At 49.8% G+C, this 24,889-nt stretch overlaps 5 protein-coding genes across 5 annotated transcripts; 1 reads left to right on the top strand and 4 right to left on the bottom strand.

The window, feature by feature from the left end:
- The first annotated feature begins 378 nt into the window (after positions 1-378).
- LOC136552333 (photosynthetic NDH subunit of subcomplex B 2, chloroplastic-like) lies at positions 379-1,994 on the top strand. The gene is made up of 3 exons (XM_066543875.1): positions 379-1,013; positions 1,094-1,531; positions 1,652-1,994. The coding sequence occupies exons 1-3, from the start codon at positions 564-566 to the stop codon at positions 1,844-1,846; spliced, it is 1,083 nt and encodes a 360-aa protein (XP_066399972.1). The 5' UTR covers positions 379-563; the 3' UTR covers positions 1,847-1,994.
- Positions 1,995-2,225: 231 nt separating this feature from the next.
- Positions 2,226-6,517, bottom strand: LOC136552324 (DEAD-box ATP-dependent RNA helicase 38-like). Its single transcript, XM_066543866.1, has 8 exons — positions 6,188-6,517; positions 5,781-6,074; positions 5,421-5,648; positions 4,506-4,571; positions 3,621-4,022; positions 3,371-3,482; positions 2,823-2,908; positions 2,226-2,734 (listed from the first exon to the last, which is right to left on the bottom strand). Exons 1-8 carry the CDS (start codon positions 6,437-6,439, stop codon positions 2,672-2,674), a joined length of 1,503 nt encoding a protein of 500 aa, XP_066399963.1. The 5' UTR covers positions 6,440-6,517; the 3' UTR covers positions 2,226-2,671.
- A 4,074-nt stretch (positions 6,518-10,591) lies between these two features.
- On the bottom strand, positions 10,592-12,321 carry LOC136507004 (phosphoserine aminotransferase 2, chloroplastic-like). Its single transcript, XM_066501870.1, has one exon. It carries the CDS (start codon positions 12,220-12,222, stop codon positions 10,942-10,944), a length of 1,281 nt encoding a protein of 426 aa, XP_066357967.1. The 5' UTR covers positions 12,223-12,321; the 3' UTR covers positions 10,592-10,941.
- A 923-nt stretch (positions 12,322-13,244) lies between these two features.
- LOC136552317 (DEAD-box ATP-dependent RNA helicase 38-like) lies at positions 13,245-19,402 on the bottom strand. Its single transcript, XM_066543857.1, has 8 exons — positions 18,982-19,402; positions 18,575-18,868; positions 18,215-18,442; positions 15,530-15,595; positions 14,640-15,041; positions 14,390-14,501; positions 13,839-13,924; positions 13,245-13,750 (listed from the first exon to the last, which is right to left on the bottom strand). The coding sequence occupies exons 1-8, from the start codon at positions 19,231-19,233 to the stop codon at positions 13,688-13,690; spliced, it is 1,503 nt and encodes a 500-aa protein (XP_066399954.1). The 5' UTR covers positions 19,234-19,402; the 3' UTR covers positions 13,245-13,687.
- Positions 19,403-22,824: 3,422 nt separating this feature from the next.
- Positions 22,825-24,588, bottom strand: LOC136506996 (phosphoserine aminotransferase 2, chloroplastic-like). The gene has a single exon (XM_066501864.1). It carries the CDS (start codon positions 24,488-24,490, stop codon positions 23,210-23,212), a length of 1,281 nt encoding a protein of 426 aa, XP_066357961.1. The 5' UTR covers positions 24,491-24,588; the 3' UTR covers positions 22,825-23,209.
- Positions 24,589-24,889: the final 301 nt, after the last annotated feature.

Here is a 24,889-nt window from a genome sequence, read left to right as displayed (position 1 = left end):
ATAACAAACATCCAACCAAAAATTATATGATTTCGTTAGTAGAATTGTTTGAACTAAACCAAAGTAAACTAGATAAAAAAAAAACTGCTGTAAATGAGAGAAGGGTCCCCTATTCCTTACCATCGGGCGAACTCACCGGAGAAGAATAAGTGGGGTCCTAGGCAAAGGCCGGAGACGACTGTCTCGCGAGTATGGGTCCCTACTCCCTAGGACCTTTTCCGCGCCTCCATACACTGAACTATCTCTCTAAAAATGTCTCCTAAAGAGTTATCTTTTGAATTATTGTATAAGATTCGTCTAAAATTGATGCACGCGAAATATAACAATTTCTTTTTACGTTGGCGTATAATACAATAACATCTCTCTAGCGAAGAGGGGGAAAAAGAGCACGGAAAAGCGCGAGAACGAAGGAAGGAGGCGACAGGGAGAAAGTTGAAAGTGTCATCTATCCGGAGGCTCCAGGATATGAGGCTGCGGTGAACGCCGCCCCGCGTCTGGAGAGGGCTCTGATCCTCCTCTGCCATCCCCCTCATCACACTCTCCTGACTCCCACTCCCGCTCCAATGGCCACCTCCTCCGTGCTCCCGCTGCACCTCCCGTCCTGCGCGCGCCGGGCCAGCACCGCCTTGCGCGCCTCCGCGGCCCCGGCGGCGGCGACGGCGACGACCGCGCAGTCACTGGAGGAGTCGTTCGGGCGGAAGGGTCTGCGTTTCGTGGCCGACCCGGCCGGCGGGGCCCCCACCGCGGAGCTCAGCGTGCGGAACGGCAGCTCGCTGCACCTCCGCCTCGGCGACGGCCTCGTCACGTCCTACAAACCCAAGGTGTACTGGAAGGACGACGGGTGCCGGGAGGTGCTGTACACCGTGGCGGGCAAGGGCGGCGTCGGCCTCGTCCTCAACGAGGCGTCGTCCTCCTCGTCCGCCGGCGCGGGCATCGCCGCCCAGTGGTCTCTGGTCGACGGCGCCGAATGGACCGTCAGGGACGCCGACTCCGACTCCTACGACGCCGTGCAGGTGCATTTTTCTCTTCTTTTGGTACTTTTCCTCTGATGAAAAAAAAGTTACGCGAAGCAGTACCGTGAAAGAAACTGCAGGTTGAGCTCGGGTGCACCAAGGGTAAGCTGGACATCTCGTACGTGGTGACGCTGTACGGGGTGAGCATGGCGACGGCGGTGATCGTCCGGAACACGGGCACCAAGCCGGTGGAGCTGACGGGCGCGGTGCTGAGCCACATCAAGTTCGACAAGCGAGGCGGCACGGCCGTGGAGGGCCTCCGTGGCTGCCCCTACTGCTCCCAGCCGCCGCCGGCCGCCGCCTTCAGCCTCCTGTCCCCGGCGGAGGCCATGATGCGGGAGGACCCCGGCTGGTTCAGCGGCGGCGGCGAGGAGCCGCGCCAGGGCATCTGGACCGTCGAGGAGGACCTCTACACCGTGCTCAAGAAGAAGGTGAGCCGGGTGTACGCGGCGCCGCCGGAGGAGAGGAAGAAGCGCGTCTACAGCACCGCGCCGTCCAAGTTCACCACCATCGATCAGGTTCGATCGAGCACACGTTCTTTCTCTGGTCCTCATCATCATCAACAACAATTCAACATGCAGATTATCCATCCTCTCTCGCGATACTGAATCACAACGTTTGCTGCCGTGAATCTGCAGTATAGCGGGCTCGGGTTCAGGCTGGTGAGGATGGGGTTCGACGACATGTACCTGTACAGCCCGGGAGGCATGTACGAGAAGTTCGGCAAGGACTACTTCCTGTGCACGGGGATGGCGTCCATGTTGGTGCCCGTCGTCGTCAACCCCGGCGAGGAGTGGAAGGCGGCACAGGTCATCGAGCATGACAACTTGTAACTTTTTCTTCTTCTTTTGGGTGAACGGAATTACAGAATCGAATGGCAGCTCCATGTGGACATTATCGTATACATGTTGATGGGCCCCGGTCTCCAGTGAGATAGATTAATACAGATAATTCTCTCCGTGGGAAGCAGCTTGTACTGAATCTCCTCCTCATTCCCATGCCTCACCCTGTCTGGCAGAGCGAGCGACGGTCCCATGGCTATGGCTGGCATAGCTCGTTAGCACGAGCGGCGGCCTACGGTAACTCCGCCTCCGCCCAGCAGTGTCCGACGGCGTGTCCGTGTGAGCCATTTCTGCCATTAAGCCGGCTCCACCGCTTGTCACATGACGCGGGATGGAGCACAGGAAACGAAAGCAAAATTTGATCCAAGACTCATCTTAAGTGTACATTGATGATACATTTTCTTTAAACAATCACTGTAAAAAAGATTGTAACGCACGCATCTCGACAGTTAACTCTTTAATAACAAGATTTACAGTTTCAAATGGTAATGCTCATAACTGCGCTACAAGCAGATTGGCAAAGAAACACCTTTTAACAACCCTCTGTTTCATAAGCTCATAACACCATAATTGTCCTAGTCTTTTAACATAATCCACAAAACTCTGCTGCAAAACACTCAGTGCTGATAACATGATAAGCAGAAGAGCACAGTAACGTTGTGCAGCAGACTCAGCAAAAAATCACCGGTGAAAATCGGTGCTGCTAAGAGGATGAGCAGAAGAGCACAATAACGTTGTGCAGCAGGCTCAGCAAAAAATCACTGGTGAATTGTCCTGAGCCGGAGAGCGCTGCTCACCACAAGTTTCGGTGGTTACTTAAAGTAAACCTGCATCCTTAAGAGCAGACTCAAAATCTTCTTCATGTTGCCAATTCCGAACCTAAAATTAACAAACATAGTAGTAAGTATACAGTAAGTTTAGGCATAAGAGCACAAGATAAAAGCACGCACAAGTTTCAGTTACACACCTCAGGTACACTGTGCTGGAAATAGTCCTCGATCTTCTTCATCACAACATTATCTGTTGGACCACACAACAAGTTGAACACAGCACCTGTCACCAGCAACAATTCCAAGTTAGCAACATTAATATACTATACAAAATAGTAAACCTAGTCAAGTAGAAAAGTCTTGTTATTTGTTTTCTTATTAAACAGATTAAAGGGCCTTTTCCATCTTATCATAAAAAACATCTAAATTTCTTGATTAAACTTTATAAAAAAGAATTCAAAGGGATTTGCATCCGGGTGAAAATTCAAGCTCAAGGCTACAAACACACTATGCTTGATAAAAGCAGCATGGTCACCTAATATGGGGGGCACAGGTTCAATCCAATATTCTGACAGCATGATCCCCAATTCATTTCATTCCTAATAATACCACCACTATTATTTGCCACAATGTGGATCACAATACCTAGTTGCTTCCTGTGACACTGACTTATTCATTTAATGCAAAACCGGTGCTACTAAACATGTAATACAATTCTAGAAGGAACCATAGATCCAAATTTCACCTTTCCGGCCAAAGCGCCCAGCTCTGCCAATTCTGTGCAAGTACACCTCATAATCAGGTTCATCTCTTGTACCAAATTTGATTGGCATGTCGTAGTTGATAACCAGGTTAACCTTTCAAAAACAACAAAATTAGAAGGTGAAAATTTTGTACTTCATAAAGTGTAAAGCAAATGCTCGAAAACAACAAAATTAGAAGGTGAAAAATTTGTACTTCATGAAGTGTAAAGCAAAATGCCGCACAAATAGTACCTGCGCTTGGTCAAAACCTCGAGCAAGAACATCAGTTGATATAAGAACCTTGGTGTAGCCATCTTTGAATTCCTGTATTATCTTTTCCCTCTCTGATTGGTCAAGGGATCCTTGAATTGAGGAGCACACATAGTCGTCCCTCGTCAAAGCATTGTGAACATTCTTAGTACTTTGCTTTGTTCTAACAAATATGATAACCTGGCCAACTTTCTGTCCAAATTCAAATATCTTGTCCCTTATAACCTCTATTTTTGCTGATTCATCAGGGACTTGAACTTTGTATTGCTTTACTTTTTCCAAAGTAAGCTCTTCCTTCTTCACGAATATCTGATTTCCATCCCTAATGACCTTTGTAACAAAATCCTTCACCCTCTCATTGAAGGTCGCAGAAAAGAGAAGCACCTGGCAAAAATAGAATTAAAATATGAAAAATAGTTCGACAAACACATCAGGTCAACAAGACATTGCCGCTGTATGGCCAGGCAGGATATACGAATAGTTATGAGAAGCTCCGATTATCATCCATTATAGGTCTAGTTCAAAACTGAAGTGAATGCATAATTTAGCAATAGGAATCCGCCAATAAGACATTACATAAGACCCAAGTATCTAACAAAGATACATCCAGTAAGTAGTAACATAACAAATGACGAATGCATGCACAGTTTTTTAAAAGAAATTAATGTCATCGTTGGTTGATTCCACACCTACAGTGAATGGACTGAATTCAGGGATGAGATTTTTCAAATAATAAGCCTTGTTTCCATCATTAGGAAAAAGGTTGTTCCCTAGATCAAGATTGTTTCTCACAACATCTTCCGGATATCCTCTTAGCAAGCTTTTTCATGTGATAAGAAAAAAGTTAAAGAGGCAAAGGAAAATTACCTGACAACCACCAGCGCTTCTTTGTATATCCCTCATGATCCTTTCAGAATCACACCTAAAGCCATCCTGCAAGGAATTCACCACTGTAAGAAAACAACTCATGGATTTACAAAGACTAGCTTAAATGATAAAATAAGCTGCATGGCCATGGACAATCAAGGGCAAGATGTCATGAGCAACGAACCAATTTGTGAACTCCAGTTATAAAAAGAATTATCATGCCAGAAATAAAGTAGAAGACATAGACATCAGTTTGCGATTTAGAGAACATATAAAAGCTGGAAAGGCTAAAATCATTCTAGCAATGAAAAAACTCGACCTGCGGGCATTATACCAATAAGGAAATAGAAATCCTTTTTCTCCTTCTCAGTGTACTTGGAACTAGAATGTACTGCATGTTACTAGACCAAAAGTTGTTTGGTAGCAATGTAGTATATGCTATGCATTACTTGGAGCTGTAAAGGTTTAAAAAACAAATCGTTACTCTGCGTTGCTAACTAACATTCAACTAATGGTTTGCATCTAGACATGATGAAAATAACCCGTCCCTACTGTGAGCGTGCATCAACAATATCTGTTTGATGTTTGGGAAAGGCATAACATCGCGGAAAGTATATAAAATGCATAACGTTCCTCTACTCTGGTTAATAACCACTTAATCAGTCGGTTGTGATTCATTGTATACACGTGCATTGCTTTTGTCTACTCTAGTTAATAATCACTTAATCAGTTGGTTATAATGTGACTGCCAAGGGTAGTCAGAGAAGCTTAACAAGTTTCTTGACGCATTGCTCCTTATAGCATATAGTAACTCAAATACCATGCCAAAAGAGACTAACAGTAAGGTGCCCTTCCAAATACTGACAACCCTAGGCATTGTTATGATAACAAGACAAGAATTGAAATCAAACAAACCTCAGAAAGCATATGATCCGCCTCATCAAACACAAGTATCTTGATATCCCTTGTGGCCAGCTTCTTATGGGTAATCCATTTGATGAGCGTACCAGATGTGCCAATAACAATCTGGTCAGTAATCGGAGCCATTTTAGAGATCGGCATATAGTCTTTTTGAGCTGGCGGGATTGCACAGGCACATGTAATGCCAGTAAACTTGCCCATCCTCATGAGAACTGCCTTATTCTGCACAGTTGAATGAAGCAAACTCAGCACCATTAACAACAGAGCTTCATCCAATAATAACCAGGGATAACGCCATCTCCACCCATATGATACGATAGCATAGTACAAGAACGGTGAGTCTTAAGTTATGACCTGCTGCGCGAGCTCCCTAGTGGGGCAAATGCAGATAGCCTGGGGTATCTTGCGTTGCGGGTCGACGCGGCTGAGCATGCCGAGGACGAAACAGGTGGTCTTTCCAGAGCCGTTGTGCGCCTGCGCGACGAGGTCCTTGTAGGGCGGCGTGAGGATCATGGGCAGGGTGATCGCCTGGATCTTGCTTGGGCGGCTGAACCCCATCTCGTCGTGCAGCCCCTTGAGCAGCTCGGGAGACAGCTTCAGATCCTCGAACGTGGTGGCCGACTCGTACACCGTGCCACCCGAAGTCACCTGGAGCGAAGCCAAATCGAAATCACATCAATCAATCAGCAGCCCGAGGCAAGCGAGACTGGCTAGGGCTAGCGTCGGCGCTGGCGGAAGTGGGGAGGAGAACGGGAGCGTACGGCTTGGATTTGCGAGTCATCGGAGTCATCGAGGAGGGGCGGACCCTCTTCGCCTGCGGCGTCCTCCACCGCCGGGGCGAGAGAGAGAGCCTCGATCTGCTTGGCCTGCTCCTCCACCGTCGGCTCAGTGGTGGAGGAAGAGGACGCCGCCGCAGCCGCTTCCGCTTCCGCGGCCGCCTTGGCCTTGGCCTCCTCCTCTTCCTCGACGTCGGCCCACGACTTCTTCTCCGGGGACGCCGCCTTGTCGGCCATAGCGCCGCGCCCTGGCAGATCGAGAGCAATCAGGGGAGGAGAAACAGAGAAGAAGCAGAGGGGCTAGTCGGTTCGCGTTTTTCTCCTCGAGTCAATTCCTTCGTTGCCACTGAAATTTATAAGCATTCCCTTAATGCCATTGAAATTGTTAACTGCTACTGTTCTAAGGCTATGTTTAGTTCGCGAATTTTAGGAATTTGGCTATGGTAGCATTTTTGTTTTTATTTGGCAATTATTGTTCAATCAATGGACTAATTAGGCTCAAAACGTTCATCTCGTAATTTCTAACAAAATTGTGCAATTAGTTTTTTTCATCTACATTTAATGCTCCATGCACGTATCGCAAGATTCGATGTAATAGCTACTATAGCACTTTTTAAGAAATTTTTTGGAAACTAAACGAGCACTAAGTTTGCAATTCCTCGATTGCCATTGCCGTTAAAATCGGTTAACTTTTCTGTTAAGTTGGCACTCGCCGAGGCAAATGTGCTGCTTCATCGCTCCGGCCTTGTTAGCTGTTGTTCTGCCTCAGCCCTCAGCTCCGCGGCTACGCCTCAACCACGTCGACACTGACCGCGCTGCGAGATTCGTCGACACCGTCATGGCCTCATGGTCCTCGCTCACCAGCGGCCCCACCCTTCGTTTGGGCTTCTTTATCTTATAAACAGTATTTTTTTACCAATCAATAGTATTTTTCTTTCGCTAATTAATAGAATTTTTGTCTCGCACCACCAAGCGAACGGGGCGGACGCGCATGCATGCGGGAGGGGCAGGGCGGCTGACGCACACCCGCACAGGAGGGCGAATAGGTCGAGAACGCGCGCAGGACGACTGAACAGGCAGAGGCCCAGGCGGCGCGCGTCTCCCCTCCGTCGTCCGCACACGCTTGCTAGGTGCGGTGCAGCCGCGCGCACATCCTGGCATCGCCGACTCGCGTCTGCGGTCTGCCGACAGGTGCACTCGTTCGTCAATGGCACCAGAATGGCAAATGGATTAGCTCTCAAGGAAAGAAGCCACCGGATGCAATCTTTAGTTAGTTTCTTCCTTGCTGTACTCTATGAATACTGGACTATCCGGTTAATGAAATTATTACGTATTCTCTACAAAAACTTGTACGCTTTTACATGGGAAAGAAAGGGAAATAGCTAAGCAGAATCAGGAAGAAGGCATGCCCACTCACGACTCTGCGAGCACGGGCTCGGTCAGCGACCATCTCTTCTCAACTATCGTTGCCATCGACTTTGCCTCCAACTCATGCGGATCCGTATGAAAGAAGCAGGTGCGTTTCTGTGAACATCAGCACATGTGCGCTTCTTGAGGCACCGGCCAGCCGAGTGCCTTGCCCTGGCGGCCGTGAGCAGCCTGGCCCCTAGCGGTCACGAGCACCCCGGTGGCTCCCTGATCTTGCCCAGCTGCTTGCGCATGCCGCCGAAGACGCCTCCCCTCGTCCTCCCCCTTCGCACGCTCTAGCAATATCGTCGTGGAGGCCGGCGAGCTCGGACGACCCCGCGCACCTGCACTTCTTGCCTCACCGGCGACTACGAGCCCGGCGCCCCGGCCTCAGCCGCCACGCGCGCCCAGGCGGTTGCAAGATCCCCAGCAAGCCGCGAGCTCACCGGGGCAGCCGCGTGCCCGGCGCCGCGAGCCTTGCCTAAGCAGCCGCAAGCTTTGCCCGGTCGCCCAATGTTTCTATTTTTTTCCGATGAAGCGATCGCATAACAGAGAAGTTGTGGGGTCCTGTTGTCATTGAGTATAACTTGACAGAATTTAACAGAAATGGCAGTAAGGGAAACACAAATTTCATACAATGGCACTGAAGGGAAGTTGAAAATTTGAATGGCATTCAAAGAACTCCTATAATTTATAGTGGCAACGCAACCTCCTTTCTCGTGTTGAGCTGCACAAGGGATCAGAGGGTGTTTAGGTTTAGGGACTAAAGTTGGAATGTGTCATACGGAGTTATCACATGGTGCGTTTTGATATTAATAAAAAAAAATTACAGAATTCGTCAGTAATCCACGAAACAAATTTATTAAGCCTAATTAACCTATCATTAGCATATGTTTACTGTAGCACCACGCTGTCAAATCATGACCTAATTCAGCTTAAAAAATCGTCTCGCAAAATAGTCTCATATTTAATTTCATAAATAGTCTATATTTAATACTCTATGCATGTGTCAAACATCCGATGAGACAGCAACTAAAGTTTAGGAGATAAACCAAACACCACCTTAATACTGCTCGTGCGAGAGCAGTTTAGCTTAGCTTTCAAGCGGACTGCCTCCGTGTGCTCTGCTTGCGATTTACGCAGCGGGCAGCGGTTAATCCGGGGCCACGCCCACTTCGGCGCCGACCGTTTTAGGATAGAGTGTGGGCTGGGCCTTGGAAGGGGAAGGAAGTTAACTGACCGGTGACATGGGCCGGGCCGCAGGAACAAAAACATGATGAGTACTGAACTAACAGTTGCATTGCTAAAAAAAGAAAACTAAACAGTGCACTACAGCAGATTTTGCAATCTTTAGGGGCCAAAAAAAAAACCAAGAACATGCTGCTATCCTGATTTTTACGGATTATTAAGTCAAAACATAATCCTGTTATTTGGATTACCGAACGTGCAATCTGAAACTGGATCACACTGCATATATGCTCATAATATGTTTTTGGTACCAGCCTAGTGAATCAGTCCAGACCCTAAATGAATTTTTGACAAATAAATACTAGTAATAGCATCAGATACAGGGCCGTGTGGGTTTCCACTCTTTTAACCAGGAATCCAAAATGCTACAAACATGAAAGTTGAACTGCAGAGGCGGAATGCATTTCCAAGGAGAATACCGGCAGTTTCAGCAATTTGCAGTGGTACCCATTCACACCTTCCATACAAAATTTCCATTCACTTCCATCGGAATTGCAGGCTCAAAGTGCAAACACACTTTAGCATGAGAGAGAGCTGTCCCCCACTCGTCAGAATAGATTAGCAATTCCAAACGAAGACTCAAATGACAAGAATCATGGATGACATAACGACATCCAAGTGGTTGTGTCCATAATATAATAATAGACCATTTCACCCATAAGTACCAAGTGCAGAGAGCTCCCGCTCTATACGGGGTCTACGGAAGGATGTTAGTAGCAAGCTTTATCCTCACCTGTGCAATGCGAGGAGACCGCAACTCAAACCCGGGACTTTTCAGTCACAGGCGATAAGACTCTACCGCTTACACCAGACCCGCTCTTCAACCATTCCACCCATAGAATCAGAAAATAAACATGTACAGATTCTGCACGTCTCCTGATGGTTAGTTAAAAGAGAATAATATTACGGCGTGACTAGCAGCTCAACTTGATTGTACGTAGTAACTTGTCAATTGGAGAACTAGTACCGAAACAGATTTTGCAATCTCGAGGAAAAGAAGGCATGCTGCTATTCGAGTTTAGACTGATTTGAGTCAAAACATTATCTTGTAATTTGGAACGGCCCCGTTCGCGTGCCCTTAAACCCGGTTTGATTCGCTTATTTTTTTCATCCGAAACAGTGTTTTTCTCTCACAAATTCTTCCAGCATTCATCCAAACCATCTAGATTCCTCCAAAATTCAGACAAGCGAACAGGCCCGAACAGATGACCTTTTGCCTGGCTCCGTTCGGCTGGCTGAATCTTGGCTGAAAACACGATTCCAGCTGAAATGTTGTAAGAGAAAAACATTGTTCCGGCTGAAAAAAAAAAAACCCGAACTAATCCGGATATAAAATAAGCCGAACGGGCCTCGTGCAATTTGAAACAATGTCACACTGCACATCTGTTTTTGGTATCAGCTTAAATGGATCAGTCAGATAACGACACCAAGAACCAGCAAAAAGTACTTCACCAAACTCTGGACTCTGGAGTTCTCACCCGTTACCAACCTTAAATGGATCTTTCACAGATATACTAGTACCATCAGATCAGATGCAAGGCAGTGTATTCTATGCTTAGTCATCAACATGGACAACCTATCTGAAAACAACACTGGATACGTACAACGGGTGTAAAGAATTTTCATCAGAATCTTGCTAAAGTACAGATGACATCAAATTTCAGCAGAATTCTGTCTCTAAAAATGATAAGAAAAGAAGAAACCAACAAAATTTGCTTTGTTTGGAGAGGCAAAAACCAAACAACCTTCAAATTAGTGTTTTATAAGCACTGACAAGTCTGAATGATATAGCAGCGTCACCTGCTCTCGATCGAGGCGAGGCAATTGACCATCCACCTTATTCCTTATTTCCAGCAAAACACATTCCAACTACAATGGTGATCCATAGAAATGAAATCCCATGAACACCTAATAAAAAGTGAAAAAGAACATCGCAAAATACAGTAGCTGTTACTAATACTACAGATAGATCCCAGATGCGCAAAGCAAAGTTGCTCTTGCACAGAGCTCACTTGTGCTATGAAGAAAGAACAAAACATACTGCTAAAGAGCAGCAATACCAAATGATCATAAGCACAAGCCAATCAAGGGTTCCTAGCTTGGAAGTCCTTCATGAAGGCGACAAGCTTCTCCACGCCGGCGAGCGGCATGGCATTGTAGATGGAGGCGCGGACGCCACCGACCGACCTGTGCCCCTTGAGCTGCACCATGCTCTCCTTGTCCGCTTCGGCGATGAACTGCTTCTCGAAGTCCGGCCCCTTCGCCAGGGTGAAGGGCACGTTCATGTGCGACCGCACCGACTTGTCGACGGGGCAGATGTAGTAGCCGCTGCTGGCGTCGACGGTGTCGTAGAGGATGCCGGCCTTGTGCGCGTTCTTCTTCTCGACCTCGGCGAGGCCGCCCTGCGCGAGCAGGTCCTCGAAGACGAGGCCGCAGATGTAGATGGCGAAGCAGGGCGGGGTGTTGTAGAGGGAGGCGTTGTCGGCGTGCGTCTTGAAGTCGAGCATGACGGGCGTGACGGGCTGCGCTGCGCCGATGAGGTCCTTGCGCACGATGGCGATGGTGACGCCCGAGGGCCCGACGTTCTTCTGCGCGCCGGCGTAGATGACGCCGAAGCGGGAGACGTCGACGGGCTTGGAGCAGAAGTTGGAGGACATGTCGGCGACGAGGATGCCCGACTTGTTGCGGGGCTCCGGGTAGTCCTTGAACTCGACGCCGTGGATGGTCTCGTTGGAGCAGATGTGGAGGAACCTGGCCTCAGGGTTCTGCTTGATGGCGTCGAAGGGCGGGAGGGCCGTGTACTTGCCGTCTTTACCCGACCAGGCGACGGAGGCGGCAGAGAACTTCTTGGCCTCCTTGAAGGACTTGTCGCTCCAGGAGCCGGACACGACGAAGTCAGCGGGGTCGGTGGGGCCCGCGCAGAGGTTGAGCGGGACGGCGGCGAACTGCGTGGTGGCGCCGCCCTGGAGGAAGAGCACGGCATGGGTGTCGGGCACCGCGAGGAGCGCGCGCAGGTCGGCCTCGGCCTTCTTGATGGCGGCGTCGAACTCCTTCCCGCGGTGGCTCATCTCCATGATGCTCATCCCGGAGCCGTGGTAGTCCACCAGCTCCGCCTGCGCCCGCTTGAGGACGGAGAGCGGCAGCGTCGCGGGCCCCGCCGCGAAGTTGTAGACGCCGCGCTCCGCCTCGTCCGCCGCCGCCGCGGCGGCGGGGGACGGCGCCGCCACCGCCGCGCACGAGATCCTGGCGGCGCGGGCCGAGAGGCTGAGGGAGGACGCGGCGATGGCCGCCCTCGGCGGCGCGGCCGGGGTCGCCGCGCGCTGGAGGAGGAGGGAGTGCGGCGTCGTGGCGGCGGCGGCGGCCATCGTGGGGAGGGGAGAGGAGGAGGGGAGGAGGGGAAAGGGTTTTGGGCTTGGGCCGGCTGCTTGGTGCGGAAATGGGAAAGGGGACGGGATCTATAGGACTAGGAGGGAGTTGGTTGGAAGGGGAAGGGGAAGGGGAAGGGGAGGGGTCACTTGTCAGAATCGGGGGTTGGTGCTGCCTACTGATGATGGGTTGGTTGGTGGGCCCGCTCGGCAGTGAAAATGAAATGCTCTGCGGCGGGCGTGTGGGCCTGCCGCCTGCCTCTGCCAGCAAGTTGCAACCAAAACGCCAAAATTTTTAAAATTTTCCATCACGTCGAATCTTTGACGCATGCATGAAGTATTAAGTATAAATAAAAAATAAAACTAATTATATAGTTTAGACGAAATCCACGAGACGAATCTTTTAAGCCTAATTAGACTATAATTGGACACTAATTGTCAAATAACAACGAAAATACTACAATTGCATTTAGAAAATACTACAGTTGCATTTTGCCAAAAAATTTGGCAACTAAACCGGGCCCAACTTGAGTGCCGTGACTGTATTCAGATTTCTGAATTCCAGGTTCCAAACCTGGAGCAGATTTCGGCAAGCTACCGTTTGGGCGGCACAGGTCATCGAGCATGACAACTTGTAACTTTTTTTTCTTCTTTTGGGTGAACGGAATTACAGAATCGAATGGCAGCTCCATGTGTACATTATCGTATACATGTTGATGGGCCCCGGTCTCCAGTGAGATAGATTAATACAGATAATTCTTTCCGTGGGAAGCAGCTTGTACTGAATCTCCTCCTCATTCCCATGCCTCAAACTGTCTGGCAGAGCGAGCGACGGTCACATGGCTATGGCTGGCATAGCTCGTTAGCACGAGCGGCGGCCTACGGTAACTCCGCCTCCGCCCAGCAGTGTCCGACGGCGTGTCCGTGTGAGCCATTTCTGCCATTAAGCCGGCTCCACCGCTTGACACATGACGCGGGATGGAGCACAGGAAACGAAAGCAAAATTTGATCCAAGACTCATCTTAAGTGTACATTGATGATACATTTTCTTTAAACAATCACTGTAAAAAAAATCGTGACGCACGCATCTCGACAGTTAACTCTTTAATAACAAGATTTACAGTTTCAAATGGTAATGCTCATAACTGCGCTACAAGCAGATTGGCAAAGAAACACCTTTTAACAACCCTCTGTTTCATATAAGCTCATAACACCATAATTGTCCTAGTCTTTTAACATAATCCACAAAACTCTGCTGCAAAACACTCAGTGCTGATAACATGATGAGCAGAAGAGCACAGTAACGTTGTGCAGCAGGCTCAGCAAAAAATCACCGGTGAAAATCGGTGCTGCTAAGAGGATGAGCAGAAGAGCACAATGATGTTGTGCAGCAGGCTCAGCAAAAAATCACTGGTGAATTGTCCTGAGCCGGAGAGCGCTGCTCACCACAAGTTTCGGTGGTTACTTAAAGTAAACCTGCATCCTTAAGAGCAGCCTCAAAATCTTCTTCATGTTGCCAATTCCGAACCTAAAATTAACAAACATAGTAGTAAGTATACAGTAAGTTTACGCATAAGAGCACAAGATAAAAGCACGCACAAGTTTCAGTTACACACCTCAGGTACACTGTGCTGGAAATAGTCCTCGATCTTCTTCATCACAACATTATCTGTTGGACCACACAACAAGTTGAACACAGCACCTGTCACCAGCAACAATTCCAAGTTAGCAACATTAATATGCTATACAAAATAGTAAACCTAGTCAAGTAGAAAAGTCTTGTTATTTGTTTTCTTATTAAACAGATTAAAGGGCCTTTTCCATCTTATCATAAAAAACATCTAAATTTCTTGATTAAACTTTATAAAAAAAGAATTCAAAGGGATTTGCATCCGGGTGAAAATTCAAGCTCAAGGCTACAAACAGACACTATGCTTGATAAAAGCAGCATGGTCACCTAATATGGGGGGCACAGGTTCAATCCAATATTTTGACAGCATGATCCCCAATTCATTTCATTCCTAATAATGCCACCACTATTATTTGCCACAATGTGGATCACAATACCTAGTTGCTTCCTGTGACGCTGACTTATTCATTTAATGCAAAACCGATGCTACTAAACATGTAATACAATTCTAGAAGGAACCATAGATCCAAATTTCACCTTTCCGGCCAAAGCGCCCAGCTCTGCCAATTCTGTGCAAGTACACCTCATAATCAGGTTCATCTCTTGTACCAAATTTGATTGGCATGTCGTAGTTGATAACCAGGTTAACCTTTCAAAAACAACAAAATTAGAAGGTGAAAAATTTGTACTTCATAAAGTGTAAAGCAAATGCTCGAAAACAACAAAATTAGAAGGTGAAAATTTTGTACTTCATGAAGTGTAAAGCAAAATGCCACACAAATAGTACCTGTGCTTGGTCAAAACCTCGAGCAAGAACATCAGTTGATATAAGAACCTTGGTGTAGCCATCTTTGAATTCCTGTATTATCTTTTCCCTCTCTGATTGGTCAAGGGATCCTTGAATTGAGGAGCACACATAGTCGTCCCTCGTCAAAGCATTGTGAACATTCTTAGTACTTTGCTTTGTTCTAACAAATATGATAACCTGCCCAACTTTCTGTCCAAATTCAAATATCTTGTCCCTTATGACCTCTATTTTTGCTGATTCATCAGGGACTTGAACTTTGTATTGCTTTACTTTTTCCAAAGTAAGCTCTTCCTTCTTCACGAATATCTGATTTCCATCCCTAATGACCTTTGTAACAAAATCCTTCACCCTCTCATTGAAGGTCGCAGAAAAGAGAAGCACCTGGCAAAAATAGAATTAAAATATGAAAAATAGTTCAACAAACACATCAGGTCAACAAGACATTGCCGCTGTATGGCCAGGCAGGATATACAAATAGTTATGAGAAGCTCCGATTATCATCCATTATAGGTCTAGTTCAAAACTGAAGTGAATGCATAATTTAGCAATAGGAATCCGCCAATAAGACATTACATAAGACCCAAGTATCGTATCTAACAAAGATACATCCAGTAAGTAGTAACATAACAAATGACGAATGCATGCACAGTTTTTTAAAAGAAATTAATGTCATCATTGGTTGATTCCACACCTACAGTGAATGGACTGAATTCAGGGATGAGATTTTTCAAATAATAAGCCTTGTTTCCATCATTAGGAAAAAGGTTGTTCCCTAGATCAAGATTGTTTCTCACTACAGCTTCCGGATATCCTCTTAGCAAGCTTTTTCATGTGATAGGAAAAAAGTTAAAGAGGCAAAGGAAAATTACCTGACAACCACCAGCGCTTCTTTGTATATCCCTCATGATCCTTTCAGAATCACTCCTAAAGCCATCCTGCAAGGAATTCACCACTGTACGAAAACAACTCATGGATTTACAAAGACTAGCTTAAATGATAAAATAAGCTGCATGGCCATGGACCCAAAAAAAAAATCAAGGGCAAGATGTCATGAGCAATGAACCAATTTGTGAACTCCAGTTATAAAAAGAATTATCATCCCAGAAATAAAGTAGAAGACATAGACATCAGTTTGCGATTTAGAGAACATATAAAAGCTGGAAAGGCTAAAATCATTCTAGCAATGAAAAAACTCGACTTGCGGGCATTCTACCAATAAGGAAATAGAAATCATTTTTCTACTTCTCAGTGTACTTGGAACTAGAATGTACTGCATGTTACTAGATCAAAAGTTGTTTGGTAGCAATGTAGTATATGCTATGCATTACTTGGAGTTGTAAAGGTTTAAAAAACAAATCGTTACTTTGCGTTGCTAACTAACATTCAACTAATGGTTTGCATCTAGACATGATGAAAATAACCCGTCCCTACTGTGAGCGTGCATCAACAATATCTGTTTGATGTTTGGGAAAGGCATAACATCGCGGAAAGTATATAAAATGCATAGCGTTCCACTACTTTGGTTAATAACCACTTAATCAGTCGGTTGTGATTCATTGTATACAAGTGCATTGCTTTTGTCTACTCTGGTTAATAATCACTTAGAAAACGCCCCCCGCGTCGCCCCCACGCAGGCGACACGGGAGGCGACCCAAACCCTAGCCGCCTCTCTTCCTTCCCTCCCTCTCTCCAGCCGCGCCGTCGCCGGAGGAGGCCGCCGGAATGGCCATCCAGCTTGCCGAGAGGGCGGCGGCGAGGCTCTTCTTCGCGGTGGAAGCTGCGACGGTAGGGGACGAGCTCGCGTGCGGCGTCCTGGGGCACGACGAGGTCGCTGAGGCTTGTGGCGGCGCCGGCGTCTTCAGCAGCGGTCTGGGGCAGTCTCCTCGCTTCGGCGTCCGAATCCGGCGGTCCAAGGACCGGATTCGCGCGGATCTCCGGCAGGCCGCGCCTGGGCGGGCGCTGGGCGACGGTGGCGGCGGCTCCTGTCTAAGACGCCGGGTAGTCGCCGGATCCGCGGGTACGGCGCCCGTGGTGCGAGGCGTTTCACCCAGGGGCACGCGCGGGGGCGGCTGCGTCGGCCTGGGGCAGGCCTCTTCCTCTTCCTCGCACTCGGCAGTTGTTGGCGGCGTGCACAGTAGCGGGTCGGCGGGCGTGCCCTCGCGCGAGCCGCGTGGGGCTCGGCGAGGCCACCTGCTGCGGCTGCGACGGCGCTGGCCAGTGCCCGTGCAGGCGCCGGGGGCTCCTTCTTCCTCCTCCGCTTCCCCCTTTCCTCCTCGACCATGGCGTGGAGGCGGCCAGTGACACTGGGTCTGGCGCCCTGACGGCCAGATCCGGTGCCCCCAGGGCAGGGGGCGGCGCCCGTGGTGGGGCATGCGCCTGACGGTGGCTGGCGGAGGTCGGCAGTGTCGAAGGCGGGTGCTTGAGCCGGCGACGATAGCTGGCGATGGCTTCGGCAGGGTGACGCGCGTGGCAGGGTAAGTCCAGCTCTGCATGTTGCCTGGTAGGAGGGGGTGGCGGCCGACGCAGCTGTGCGGCTGCTGTGAGCAGTCGCCGCATTGATGCCCCTCTGGAGGGGCGTCTGCGGGATGACAGTGACGACGACGGTGGCGACAGGCTAGGGTCCGACATCTTGGCTCGACGTATGTGCTAGGGGCACCTCGGGCGAAAGCCTTGGCGACGGCGACGCCTGTGGCGCCGATTTCCTTGTTCGGGGCGTCGTGTTCTCGTGCCCCTAGCCATGTCTTCCACGAGTGGAAACCCGGTCCATTCTTGGACAAGCGACGGCAGCGCAATCGGCGTCGTACCCTTCCTGAATGCGTCACTGTGGAAATTCGTCTCGGCCGTGATGTCTCCTTCGGCGGATGTCCTCTGCCTCTCGGCACCCGGTTGACGCGAGACGACGAGTTCTGCATCGTGAAGTCGGAGCTGCTGCATCAGGGGATGTAGCTCGGCAACGATGACGTAGGTCGAACCCTCCTTCTCCGACGGCTGGGTTTCAGCTTTAGAGGCTCGGCAATCGCCGCAGGCGGGGCGTGGGATCATGGCAGGAAGTCGGAGCTGCTCTTCGCGTAGCCGTTGAGCTCGGCAACGATGACCTGTTGTAGCCTCCTGCTTCGGGCCCGTTGGTCTGACATCTTAGGATGGGTCGTCGGTGTTCTGCCATGGAAAGTCGGAGCTGCTGGCTGCTTTGCAACCATGCTCGGCAACGATGACTCATGGTAGTGTGTACTCTACCGCGTTGCGTGGGTGGGCTAACCTTTCGTGGTATTTGGCACCACGCTTGGCTACCTTTGCTTGTATATAAACTCATTCGTCTTAATTGAAAGACAGAGCTCCTGCCATTGTTTCAAAAAAAAATCACTTAATCAGTTGGTTGTAATGTGACTGCCAAGGGTAGTCAGAGAAGCTTAACAAGTTTCTTGACGCATTGCTCCTTACAGCATATAGTAACTCAAATACCATGCCAAAAGAGACTAACAGTAAGGTGCCCTTCCAAATACTGACAACCCTAGGCATTGTTATGATAACAAGACAAGAATTGAAATCAAACAAACCTCAGAAAGCATATGATCCGCCTCATCAAACACAAGTATCTTGATATCCCTTGTGGCCAGCTTCTTATGGGTAATCCATTTGATGAGCGTACCAGATGTGCCAATAACAATCTGGTCAGTAATCGGAGCCATTTTAGAGATCGGCATATAGTCTTTTTGAGCTGGCGGGATTGCACAGGCACATGTAATGCCAGTAAACTTGCCCATCCTCATGAGAACTGCCTTATTCTGCACAGTTGAATGAAGCAAACTCAGCACCATTAACAACAGAGCTTCATTCAATAATAACCAGGGATAACGCCATCTCCACCCATATGATACGATAGCATAGTACAAGAACGGTGAGTCTTAAGTTATGACCTGCTGCGCGAGCTCCCTAGTGGGGCAAATGCAGATAGCCTGGGGTATCTTGCGTTGCGGGTCGACGCGGCTGAGCATGCCGAGGACGAAACAGGTGGTCTTTCCAGAGCCGTTGTGCGCCTGCGCGACGAGGTCCTTGTAGGGCGGCGTGAGGATCATGGGCAGGGTGATCGCCTGGATCTTGCTTGGGCGGCTGAACCCCATCTCGTCGTGCAGCCCCTTGAGCAGCTCGGGAGACAGCTTCAGATCCTCGAACGTGGTGGCCGACTCGTACACCGTGCCACCCGAAGTCACCTGGAGCGAAGCCAAATCGAAATCACATCAATCAATCAGCAGCCCGAGGCAAGCGAGACTGGCTAGGGCTAGCGTCGGCGCTGGCGGAAGTGGGGAGGGGAACGGGAGCGTACGGCTTGGATTTGCGAGTCATCGGAGTCATCGAGGAGGGGCGGACCCTCTTCGCCTGCGGCGTCCTCCACCGCCGGGGCGAGAGAGAGCGCCTCGATCTGCTTGGCCTGCTCCTCCACCGTTGGCTCAGTGGTGGAGGAAGAGGACGCCGCCGCAGCCGCTTCCGCTTCCGCGGCCGCCTTGGCCTTGGCCTCCTCCTCTTCCTCGACGTCGGCCCACGACTTCTTCTCCGGGGACGTCGCCTTGTCGGCCATCGCGCCGCGCCCTGGCAGATCGAGAGAATCAGGGGAGGAGAAACAGAGAAGAAGCAGAGGGGCTAGTCGGTTCGCGTTTTCTTCCTCGAGTCAAGAAATTTATATGCCATTGAAATTGTTAAGTTCCCTTGACTGCCACTATTCTAAGTTTGCAATTCCTCGATTGCCATTACCGTTAAAATCTGTTAACTTTTCCGTTAAGTTGGCACTCGCCGAGGCAAATGTGCTGCTTCATCGCTCGCCTTTCTCATGCGCGTCGTGCAGCGCTGGCTCCGGCCTTGTTGGCTGTTGTTCTGCCTCAGCCCTCAGCTCCGCGGCTACGCCTCAACCACGTCGACACTGACCGCGCTGTGAGATTCGTCGACACCGTCATGGCCTCATGGTCCTCGTTCACCAGCGGCCTACAGCTTGTTCGCTTGCGTGGATTATAAATTGAAATAGTATTTTTCTTTCGTACCAAATTATCTAGCAGTAAATAATTCACGATCGTTTACGACGACGCATGCATGCGGGAGGGGCAGGGCGGCTGACGCACACCCGCACAGGAGGGCGAATAGCTCGAGAACGCGCGCAGGACGACTGAACAGGCAGAGGCCCAGGCGGCGCGCGTCTCCCCTGCGTCGTCCGCACACGCTTGCTAGGTGCGGTGCAGCCGCGCGCACATCCTGGCATCGCCGACTCGCGTCTGCGGTCTGCCGACAGGTGCACTCGTTCGTCAATGGCACCAGAATGGCAAATGGATTAGCTCTCAAGGAAAGAAGCCACCGGATGCAATCTTTAGTTAGTTTCTTCCTTGCTGTACTCTATGAATACTGGACTATCCGGTTAATGAAATTATTGCGTATTCTCTGCAAAAACTTGTACGCTTTTACATGGGAAAGAAAGGGAAATAGCTAAGCAGAATCAGGAAGAAGGCATGCCCACTCACGACTCTGCGAGCACGGGCTCACTCTGCGACCATCTCTTCTCAACTATCGTTGCCATCGACTTTGCCTCCAACTCCTGCGGATCCGTATGAAAGAAGCAGGTGCGCTTCTGTGAACATCAGCACATGTGCGCTTCTTGCAGCACCGGCCAGCCGAGTGCCTTGCCCTGGCGGCCGTGAGCAGCCTGGCCCCTAGCGGTCGCGAGCGCCCCGGTGGCTCCCTGATCTTGCCCAGCTGCTTGCGCATGCCGCCGAAGACGCCTCCCCTCGTCCTCCCCCTTCGCACGATCTAGCAATATCGTCGTGGAGGCCGGCGAGCTCGGACGACCCCGCGCACCTGCACTTCTTGCCTCACCGGCGGCTACGAGTCCGGCGCCCCGGTCTCAGCCGCCACGCGCGCCTGGGCGGTTGCAAGATCCCCAGCAAGCCGCGAGCTCACCGGGGCAGCCGCGTGCCCGGCGCCGCAAGCCTTGCCTAAGCAGCCGCAAGCTTTGCCCGGCCGCCCAATGTTTCTATTTTTTCCGATGAAGCGATCGCATAACAGAGAAGTTGTGGGGCCCTGTTGTCATTGGGTATAACTTAACAGAATTTAACAGAAATGGCAGTAAGGGAAACACAAATTTCATACAATGGCACTGAAGGGAAGTTGAAAATTTGAATGGCATTGAAGGGAAGTTGAAAATTTGAATGGCTTTCAGAGAACTCCTACAATTTATAGTGGCAACGAGGGAATTGACTATTTTTGGTCCTTTCTCCTGTTAGACTTGCACAAGGGTTTAGAGGGTGTTTGATTCATGGACTAAAGCTGGGAGGTGTCATATAGGGGTATCACATAGTGTGTTTGGATACTAATAAAAAAATAAATTATAGAATCCACCAGTAATCTACGAGATAAATTTATTAAGCCTAATTAATCCGCAATTAGCATATGTACTGTAGCACCACATTGTCAAATCATGGACTAATTAAGTTTAAAAAATTCGTCTCGCAAAATAGTCTCAATCTGTGCATTTAATTTTATAAATAGTCTATACTTAATACTCTATGCATGTCCCAGAAGACAGCTGACTAGAGTTAGGCGGAGCTTACCTTTCAAGCGGACTGCCTCCGTGTGCTCTGCTTGCGATTTACTCAGCGGGCAGCGGTTAATCCGCGTTCTCGTTGGGCCACGCCCACTTCGGCGGCGGCCGTTTTAGGGTAGAGTGTGGGCTGGGCCTTGGAAGGGGAAGGAAGTTAACTGACCGGTGACGTGGGCCGGGCCGCAGGAACAAAAACATGATGAGTACTGAACTAACAGTTGCATTGCTAAAAAAAGGAAACTAAACAGTGCACTACAGCAGATTTTGCAATCTTTAGGGGCCAAAAAAAAAAAAAAAACCAAGAACATGCTGCTATCCTGATTTTACGGATTATTAAGTCAAAACATAATCCTGTTATTTGGATTACCGAACGTGCAATCTGAAACTGGATCACACTGCATATATGCTCATAATATGTTTTTGGTACCAGCCTAGTAAATCAGTCCAGACCCTAAATGAATTTTTGACAAATAAATACTAGTAATAGCATCAGATACAGGGCCGTGTGGGTTTCCACTTTTTTAACCAGGAATCCAAAATACTACAAACATGAAAGTTGAACTGCAGAGGCGGAATGCATTTCCAAGGAGAATACCGGCAGTTTCAGCAATTTGCAGTGGTACCCATTCACACCTTCCATACAAAATTTCCATTCACTTCCATCGGAATTGCAGGCTCAAAGTGCAAACACACTTTAGCATGAGAGAGAGCTGTCCCCCACTCGTCAGAATAGATTAGCAATTCCAAACGAAGACTCCAATGACAAGAATCATGGATGACATAACGACATCCAAGTGGTTGTGTCCATAATATAATAATAGACCATTCCACCCATAGAATCAGAAAAATTAACATGTACAGATTCTGCACGTCTCTTGATAACAGCATGTTCGCTCGTTGGTTTCAGCCGGGGCTTATCAGCCAGCCAACAGTGTTTCCCCCTCACAACAAACCAGCACCAGCCAGACTTATCAGCCCAGAAACCAACCAGCGAACAGGCTCGTATCCTGATGGTTAGTTAAAAGAGAATAATATTATGGCGTAACTAGCAGCTCAACTTGATTGTACGTAGTAACTTGTCAATTGGAGAACTAGTACCGAAACAGATTTTGCAATCTTGAGGAAAAGAAGGCATGCTGCTATTCGAGTTTAGACTGATTTGAGTCAAAACATTGTCTTGTCATTTGGAAATACCAACAGTTGACCTTTTGCCTGTGCTATGACACAATGTTTACCCAACGTGCAATTTAAAACAATGTCACACTGCACATCTGTTTTTGGTATCAGCATAAATGGATCAGTCAGATAACGACACCAAGAACCAGCAAAAAGTACTTCACCAAACTCTGGACTCTGGAGTGCTCACCCGTTACCAACCTTAAATGGATCTTTCACGGATATACTAGTACCATCAGATCAGATGCAAGGCAGTGTATTCTATGCTTAGTCATCAACATGGACAACCTATCTGAAAACAACGCTGGATACGTACAACGGGTGTAAAGAATTTTCATCAGAATCTTACTAAAGTACAGATGACATCAAATTTCAGCAGAATTCTGTCTCTAAAAATGGTAAGAAAAGAAGAAACCAACAAAATTTGCTTTGTTTGGAGAGGCAAAAACCAAACAACCTTCAAATTAGTGTTTTATAAGCACTGACAAGTCTGAATGATATAGCAGCGTCACCTGCTCTCGATCGAGGCGAGGCAAATGACCATCCACCTTATTCCTTATTTCCAGCAAAACACATTCCAACTACAATGGTGATCCATAGAAATGAAATCCCATGAACACCTAATAAAAAGTGAAAAAGAACATCGCAAAATACAGTAGCTGTTACTAATACTACAGATAGATCCCAGATGCGCAAAGCAAAGTTGCTCTTGCACAGAGCTCACTTGTGCTATGAAGAAAGAACAAAACATACTGCTAAAGAGCAGCAATACCAAATGATCATAAGCACAAGCCAATCAAGGGTTCCTAGCTTGGAAGTCCTTCATGAAGGCGACAAGCTTCTCCACGCCGGCGAGCGGCATGGCATTGTAGATGGAGGCGCGGACGCCACCGACCGACCTGTGCCCCTTGAGCTGCACCATGCCCTCCTTGGCCGCCTCGGCGATGAACTGCTTCTCGAAGTCCGGCCCCTTCGCCAGGGTGAAGGGCACGTTCATGTGCGACCGCACCGACTTGTCGACGGGGCAGATGTAGTAGCCGCCGCTGGCGTCGATGGTGTCGTAGAGGATGCCGGCCTTGTGCGCGTTCTTCTTCTCGACCTCGGCGAGGCCGCCCTGCGCGAGCAGGTCCTCGAAGACGAGGCCGCAGATGTAGATGGCGAAGCAGGGCGGGGTGTTGTAGAGGGAGGCGTTGTCGGCGTGCGTCTTGAAGTCGAGCATGACGGGCGTGACGGGCTGCGCTGCGCCGATGAGGTCCTTGCGCACGATGGCGATGGTGACGCCCGAGGGCCCGACGTTCTTCTGCGCGCCGGCGTAGATGACGCCGAAGCGGGAGACGTCGACGGGCTTGGAGCAGAAGTTGGAGGACATGTCGGCGACGAGGATGCCCGACTTGTTGCGGGGCTCCGGGTAGTCCTTGAACTCGACGCCGTGGATGGTCTCGTTGGAGCAGATGTGGAGGAACCTGGCCTCAGGGTTCTGCTTGATGGCGTCGAAGGGCGGGAGGGCCGTGTACTTGCCGTCTTTACCCGACCAGGCGACGGAGGCGGCAGAGAACTTCTTGGCCTCCTTGAAGGACTTGTCGCTCCAGGAGCCGGACACGACGAAGTCAGCGGGGTCGGTGGGGCCCGCGCAGAGGTTGAGCGGGACGGCGGCGAACTGCGTGGTGGCGCCGCCCTGGAGGAAGAGCACGGCATGGGTGTCGGGCACCGCGAGGAGCGCGCGCAGGTCGGCCTCGGCCTTCTTGATGGCGGCGTCGAACTCCTTCCCGCGGTGGCTCATCTCCATGATGCTCATCCCGGAGCCGTGGTAGTCCACCAGCTCCGCCTGCGCCCGCTTGAGGACGGAGAGCGGCAGCGTCGCGGGCCCCGCCGCGAAGTTGTAGACGCCGCGCTCCGCCTCGTCCGCCGCCGCCGCGGCGGCGGGGGACGGCGCCGCCACCGCCGCGCACGAGATCCTGGCGGCGCGGGCCGAGAGGCTGAGGGAGGACGCGGCGATGGCCGCCCTCGGCGGCGCGGCCGGGGTCGCCGCGCGCTGGAGGAGGAGGGAGTGCGGCGTCGTGGCGGCGGCGGCGGCCATCGTGGGGAGGGGAGAGGAGGAGGGGAGGAGGGGAAAGGGTTTTGGGCTTGGGCCGGCTGCTTGGTGCGGAAATGGGAAAGGGGACGGGATCTATAGGACTAGGAGGGAGTTGGTTGGAAGGGGAAGGGGAAGGGGAAGGGGAGGGGTCACTTGTCAGAATCGGGGGTTGGTGCTGCCTACTGATGATGGGTTGGTTGGTGGGCCCGCTCGGCAGTGAAAATGAAATGCTCTGCGGCGGGCGTGTGGGCCTGCCGCCTGCCTCTGCCAGCAAGTTGCAACCAAAACGCCAAAATTTTTAAAATTTTCCATCACGTCGAATCTTTGACGCATGCATGAAGTATTAAATATAAATAAAAAATAAAACTAATTATATAGTTTAGACGAAATCCACGAGACGAA

This window comes from Miscanthus floridulus, chromosome 1, assembly GCF_019320115.1.
Source record: "Miscanthus floridulus cultivar M001 chromosome 1, ASM1932011v1, whole genome shotgun sequence".
NCBI classification, from domain to species: Eukaryota; Viridiplantae; Streptophyta; class Magnoliopsida; order Poales; family Poaceae; genus Miscanthus; species Miscanthus floridulus.
Note: the sequence above shows the minus strand (reverse complement) of the source record. Positions and strands in the feature narration are given on the sequence as shown.

Excerpts from the sequence above, each read along its gene's own strand:
- LOC136507004 (XM_066501870.1), bottom strand. The coding sequence starts at position 12,222 with ATGGCCGCCGCCGCCGCCACGACGCCGCACTCCCTCCTCCTCCAGCGC.
- LOC136552333 (XM_066543875.1), top strand. The coding sequence starts at position 564 with ATGGCCACCTCCTCCGTGCTCCCGCTGCACCTCCCGTCCTGCGCGCGC. Across the intron at positions 1,014-1,093 it reads ACTCCTACGACGCCGTGCAG|GTTGAGCTCGGGTGCACCAA; the intron begins GTGCATTTTTCT and ends AAGAAACTGCAG. Across the intron at positions 1,532-1,651 it reads AGTTCACCACCATCGATCAG|TATAGCGGGCTCGGGTTCAG; the intron begins GTTCGATCGAGC and ends GTGAATCTGCAG.
- LOC136552317 (XM_066543857.1), bottom strand. The coding sequence starts at position 19,233 with ATGGCCGACAAGGCGACGTCCCCGGAGAAGAAGTCGTGGGCCGACGTC. Across the intron at positions 15,596-18,214 it reads CGGATCATATGCTTTCTGAG|GATGGCTTTAGGAGTGATTC; the intron begins GTTTGTTTGATT and ends AATTCCTTGCAG. Across the intron at positions 14,502-14,639 it reads GAGGTTTTGACCAAGCACAG|GTTAACCTGGTTATCAACTA; the intron begins GTACTATTTGTG and ends TGTTTTTGAAAG.
- LOC136506996 (XM_066501864.1), bottom strand. The coding sequence starts at position 24,490 with ATGGCCGCCGCCGCCGCCACGACGCCGCACTCCCTCCTCCTCCAGCGC.
- LOC136552324 (XM_066543866.1), bottom strand. The coding sequence starts at position 6,439 with ATGGCCGACAAGGCGGCGTCCCCGGAGAAGAAGTCGTGGGCCGACGTC. Across the intron at positions 3,483-3,620 it reads GAGGTTTTGACCAAGCGCAG|GTTAACCTGGTTATCAACTA; the intron begins GTACTATTTGTG and ends TGTTTTTGAAAG. Across the intron at positions 2,735-2,822 it reads TCCAGCACAGTGTACCTGAG|GTTCGGAATTGGCAACATGA; the intron begins GTGTGTAACTGA and ends TGTTAATTTTAG.